The sequence below is a fragment of the Aedes aegypti genome, chromosome 3 (genome assembly GCF_002204515.2).
Source record: "Aedes aegypti strain LVP_AGWG chromosome 3, AaegL5.0 Primary Assembly, whole genome shotgun sequence".
In the NCBI taxonomy this organism is placed as follows: Eukaryota; Metazoa; Arthropoda; class Insecta; order Diptera; family Culicidae; genus Aedes; species Aedes aegypti.
The window spans coordinates 330,257,817-330,263,935 of NC_035109.1; the positions used below are offsets into that span (position 1 = coordinate 330,257,817).

A 6,119-nucleotide genomic window follows, 5' to 3' on the forward strand; every position below is an offset into this window, starting at 1 on the left:
GCAGTCATTTTGAGTTTATCTTACATATTTTTTAAATATATTTCCGTATTTTTTTATAATTTTCTCTTTTTTTACCTCTCTATTGCAGTAATCCTTAAAAATGTTTCAAGGAAAAATATTTTGAGGATTCTTTGAAAACGCGGAGAAACTATAAAAGAAATTCATACATGATATTTTTCAGAAATCTTTAAAAAAGTTAATGTTGAGCAGTCCATTGACAGTTCTAGCAGGCAATTATGGATCTTCAAGATTTTTTTTTATGTGGAATTTGTGGTAAAACTTCTAAAGCAAATCTTTTGTAATTTGTTGACAGAATTTTAGTATGAATGAAAGAACAGAATTTTACTATAAATTAAAGAATTCTTTAAAAAATGTTTTTTTTTTTAATTTATGAAGAAATCACTAGAAATCTCCATTTAAAACCATAAATATCTTTGAGGAATTTTCCATGCATAAATTTTCGAACGAATACGTGGTGGAATTATTGGCAGTATTCTAGGAGAATTTTCTGAGAGATCTGGGGAACTTCCTCAGTTTTTGCACGAATCCCTGAGTATATTTTTGTAATAAAAAAAATCCATAGAAAGATTTCTAGGCTTATCGTTTTCAAGAATCACTTGAAGAACCCAATGAAAACGAATCATTGAGAACTTTCTTAACAAATTCCTGATGGAATCAATGAAGGATTTCGTTTCACATAGAATCCTTGAAGAAACTTAAGTAGTACATAGAATGGTTTTTGAAGAAATATTTGGAGTTTTTTGGACGAATACCTGTACGATTTTTTGGAATTATTTGTAAAGCATTCCAAGAATCATAATTTGATTGTTCTCTAAAAGGACCGCTGGAAGAATTCATGAAAAATTGCAGAAATAATTTATGAATGACTCCGAAAAATAAAAAAAATATTCCACTTTATATCCTGGAGAAATTACTTGGTGAAATTTTTATACAAAGGCAGTAGAATTCATATATTTAAAAAAAAACTATGGGAGAAATTCAAAACTGTTAAATTCTTAGAATCCGGAATTTTTGTGGAACAGTTCTTGGACATATTCTGGAGAAATTCCTGAATATTAAAACCATTTCTTGCGAAATTTCTAATGAAAATCAACAAGGAGTTCTTAAGACGGCAATCCGTTAAGTCAAAATTGATTAAATGTTCCTAGAAACTCTTAGAGGAATCTCTGAAATCGCCTTAAAAATTCTGGTGGAATCCCTGGCATCATTTCTGATGAAAATCTTAGAAGTTTTTAAACATGAATATCGGGAGGGTTAACTAGTGGTATTTCTGGAATATACCTGTCGGAATAGGCTAATATTTTCAAAGCTGAACGATCACTTCGACATCTGGTGGCTAGTAGGAGAACCGTCATAAAAAAAGGTTGGGCTGAGAATGCACCGTGTGCAGTATAGGAAGGAGCATATATATTACACTTTTTCTTGGAATAGTTATGTTGTAGACGATCGGAAAGCATTGAAAAACATGATAAACTTTTTTTCCTTCGAAAATGTACAGATCCGGTCAGTGCTCATGTACAATTAGTGGGATAAAATTGTAAACTTGGTGTTTGGCTACATAGGTTATAAACTTCCGGATTCTTTGTTGGTGGTTAAATTTGTTGTGAAATCACGCGTATCGCAAGAATAATGGGTCAAAATGATTATGAAATAGTTTAGTAATGAATTGATTATGAGCTAATTTTTGGGTCGAAAAATTGAATTTTGGACGTAAACAAACATTTTCAATGACATTTCTCTCCTTCTTCCATAGCGACCTCTATGGTGGTGGCGCATTAAATTTGCCTATTATTTTAATATGCTTTAATGTGGGCTTCGTGGCCGTGCGGTTAGTCAACATTGTCATCGAGTCAAGGAGTGTGGGTTCGATTCCCGCTTCAGTCCGGAAAACTTTTCGTCAGGAACGTATTTCGACTGTGCCACTGGGCGTTGCATGCTAGTCCGTTGTCTAGTGTGATGCTTTCTTCAAAGGACAAATCGTCCACTGGAAGCATTAACGTGTCGATGTCTTATACATGAATACCAGGAGAGTTTATGATGAGTCCATGGAGAAATTATTGGCGGAATCTCTGGAGGCATCCTCAGAATGATTGTAGTTGAAATCCTGATCTAGTATTTTTGAATGCAATGTCTAAATCAATAATTATTAAAGTTTTCATAGAAAATTGAAGTGAGTAGCAGGCTTGGTTCCAGTGAGAGCATAAATGCAACAAAAATGAAGAAGAATGATGTATGCAAATATACAGCAATGATACAATTATGGTTTTAACATTAGCTTATAGCTCACTCGATATCGATTTAGTATTGGTTGGTGTTTTAACCTTGAAAAATGTTTATTGCAGTTCATAAACCATGTTTTTAATAAAAATTGGAAAAATAAATGGGAACCGAAAAAAGATACGTTATATCGAGTTACGTTATAAAGAGGTTACGTTATATCGCGGTTACGTTATATCGAGGTATGACTGTACTTAAAATGGCTTACACTGTAAACTTGGCATTACCCTTTTAAGGTGTAAAAAATACCCACTTTTTCTGATGTATGAAGCTGTCAAAAATAGGGGTATTTCTAATTTTTGCATAATGGGTAAATTTTGCCCATTTGTTAGTTCCAATGGTTTACTCTTTAATGAGTGAAAAAAATCTTTATCTTTCGTTGCGACCGAAGTCGTATCCTGATTGCAGGTTATTGAGCAGTATCTTGCAGGTTAGTGATAAATCGAGATTTGTTATCCATCTCGTTCTTAAATAAAGAAATATTGATATTCTTACAGGCAGGTGTGATATGGCATCAAAAATCTTTATTACGGCCTGGAGCGAGACGCCGCACAGAAAACTGCGACCATGTCCGAGGGCTAATTATATGGAAGGAAGCATGTCCAGAAGAACGTTAACTAGTTGTTAATTAATAAGATTTATTTAAGAAAATCCTAATAAACTGCAAAACAAAACGCCCAATGATTTGTGTGCACATTATTCATAACTATTAATTAATTTCATATAATAATGAAGTCATAAAAGAGAGTAAAATTTACTCTCATTCCAAACAAAATTCATTTGGAATAAAGGGTAAAAATCACTCGTTGACTTGACGTACAAGTCGTTTACTCTTTAATGAGTAAAGGCCCTTTACTCTTTTTATGAGTTAAACTAGTTTCTCTCAAAGAGGGTACTTTTTTACCCTTTAAAGGGTATTTTGGTCTTACAGTGTAAAGAATGATTCTCAATTGGGGCCCAGATAGCCGTAGCGGTAAACGCGCAGCTATTCAGCAAGACCATGCTGAGGGCCGTGGGTTCGAATCCCACCGGTCGAGGATCTTTTCGGGTTGGAAATTTTCTTGACTTCCCAGGGCATAGAGTATCTTCGTACCTGCCACACGATATACGCATGCAAAAATGGTCATTGGCATAGTAAGCTCTCAGTTAATAACTGTGGAAGAGCTCATAAGAACACTAAGCTGAGAAGCAGGCTCTGTTTCAGTGGGAACGTAACGCCAGAAAGAAGAAGATGATTCTCAATTGATCATCTTATTCTATGTACCAATTTTTGATGTATGGAGTGTTGAATATAGGAGATTGGCATTAGAAGTGAAAAAAAAAACGTTTTCTGGATATCATGAGTCGATTTTTACTGGTGTAAATTTTAATACAGCAATCAAATCATACATTTTAAAACGGTCTCCAATACTGTGGTAGCATCACCCTCTGGTTCATCGTTTGCGGCCGCATCACGTTACGCACAACCCGATTTTGCAGATTCGTTATCCTTCGATCAGGATACTGTACCTGTAGCATACGAACGCAGTCCGTTTTGTACTCTTCTTCGTTGTTGTCATTATCTTTATCATCGTCATCTTCATCAGTCGTGCTGCTTCCTCGATTGGATTGGTCTCCCTGTGTTGCAATTACCTCGTTTAAATAACACCACTCCAATCGAATGCGTTGAAGATCCTTCAACGTACTGAAGATCCTTCGAAGATGTTTGGATTCCTGTATGAGATTGTAAGAAAGATTCGATTATTGATATGCTATGAAGCTTAATTGTCAGTGGAAAATTACCATTCTAACTTGCACCAGCTCTAGGGTTCTCAAACCCGTTATCGAGCAAATATGTTTTATAAAAACGGAATCCAAAACCACTTTGATCAGCTTCAAGGTTTGAAGATGAGGTATAAATATGCCACAATTGACGGCATCTTCGGTGAGCCTATACGGTTCCCATGGATGTTTATAATTCCGAACGGATATACACCTTAAATTGGGTACGCTTCCCAATGGGATGATCGAACCAGCGTAAGTCGTAACTACTTTCAACATTGGCAACGAAAGTCTCGCCAGAGATTGTGATTTCTGAATGTCTACCATCAGGCATAACTCTTGCAGTTTCTTCAGCCGATCAATCTGATTGAATGCCTCTTCGCTCATTTTACGTCCATTGATGATAAGCGTTTCCAGATTCTTCGCTTCGCGGAGTATCAGTCTGTAGATCAAATAGAATACGTTTTTCTCGTCACTGATTCTCAGATAGGTTAAGCGCCCGAAGATCTGCAAGTGGGACGCATGGAAGTCTGCTTCCCGAAAAAGGAGGCTCCCTTGCTGGGCCATCAAAGTCAAACTTGTGAGGCTTGTGAAAGGAAGATTTCCGATTGTTGCAAACAACAGCATCTTGTTGATGAACCGGACACTCAAGGTCTCGATCTGATTATTCAGTATCTGTATCAAAGGGTTGCCGGATTTTTTTGAGTCTTCCAGGATCACTGTTTTTAAATTTGGGGCAACCACTTTACACTGTAGCAGATCCTGTTCTTCAACCCAAATCGACGACAAGTAGCTGATCTTCTCAAGCTTCGGCAAGTACAATACATTATTGTCTCCCAGTAGATCCGACAGAGAATACCAGAATAGCTCCAACCGGAGTTCCTCCACTTTTTCGGCCACTTCATGACAGAAAAGAAACTTCCTCAACGGCTCCAAAAACTCGCGTCTATCTCTGTTGGAATCCTTGATCGTGAACGCTCGGTACTGTTTCATCTTCTGCAGCAGCGAACTGTCTCCATTCAGGTTGCACGTGTCCAAACAAAACCGGCGGCGAGCAATGTAATACTCGTTCGATAGTATTTTGTTCCATCGATGACAAACTGCCATTGCCACCATTTGTTGCTCGAAGTTCAGGTAGTCGAACACTTTGTACAAAAGTTCCGTTGGCAGTTTGTTGATATAGTCTTCTGGTGTCATCTTGCTGCTGCTGGAGAAAACCCGACGTGCATTCGGCGGGGGTCAAAATGTGACTGGTCAAAGTTCAGACGCCTTCGTAGGTATCTAGTCAGCAAAAGAGATTTACTTTTTGGAAACTTCCATGCAGCGGTGATTGCATTCGGTTCTACCTGTTTTTTTTTCTATCTCTCTTTTCGTATCCAACAATGCATGATTAGTGAAGCAAACTATTTACTGTAATAGATCAGTAGTTCTTGCCCTGCACAACTTTACGGGTCAACTTGATTAATTCTTGGTTTGTACATTCATTTTTATTTTTATCGAATGCTATGGGGAACTGTCATTGCTTGGGTATATTTAATCCATTTCGTTATTATAGGAGCTAAACTTGTGTTTGAAAATATTGAAGCAAACTAAATGGTTACATGAATGATAGAGCAAATGAAATGAGAAAATTGCTATTAAATATGAGGTTCTTCTTCTTGGCATTATCGTCCCCAGTGGGACACGGCTTCACAGTTTTGTGTTCTTATGAGCACTACCACACTCCATAGTTATTAACTGAGAGCTTTTTTGGCTAAATTGCCATTTTTGAACTCGTATATCGTGAGGCAGGTACGATGATACTCTATGCCCAGGTAAGTCAAGGAAATTTACATTACGGAAAGATTCTGGACCAACCGGGAATCGAACCCTAGATACCTTCAGCATGACTTTGCTTTGTAGCCGCGGACTCTAACCACTCGGCTAAGGAAGGAAATATGAGGTCTACAACTATTTAACAATTACCGGGAAAACATTGAGGTTGCCAAATGACTATTTTTGGATAATTGACTCTGCTTCTGATTGAAGAAGAACAGCCTTCCTTCTATTTGAATATCCAT

At 37.1% G+C, this 6,119-nt stretch overlaps 1 protein-coding gene across 1 annotated transcript; it reads right to left on the reverse strand.

Moving 5' to 3' along the window:
• Window positions 1–3,633: 3,633 nt before the first annotated feature.
• On the reverse strand, window positions 3,634–5,696 carry LOC5577774. Its single transcript, XM_001663499.2, has 2 exons — window positions 4,081–5,696; window positions 3,634–4,011 (listed from the first exon to the last, which is right to left on the reverse strand). Exons 1-2 carry the CDS (start codon window positions 5,254–5,256, stop codon window positions 3,691–3,693), a joined length of 1,497 nt encoding a protein of 498 aa, XP_001663549.2. The 5' UTR covers window positions 5,257–5,696; the 3' UTR covers window positions 3,634–3,690.
• Between the last annotated feature and the right edge of the window lie 423 nt (window positions 5,697–6,119).

What these genes read in the sequence shown, in the direction of transcription:
- LOC5577774 (XM_001663499.2), bottom strand. Translation starts at nt 5,256, where the DNA reads ATGACACCAGAAGACTATATCAACAAACTGCCAACGGAACTTTTGTAC. An exon ending in AGCTGGTGCAAGTTAGAATG is followed by an intron (nt 4,012 to 4,080) that starts GTAATTTTCCAC and finishes AATCTCATACAG; the next exon opens with GAATCCAAACATCTTCGAAG.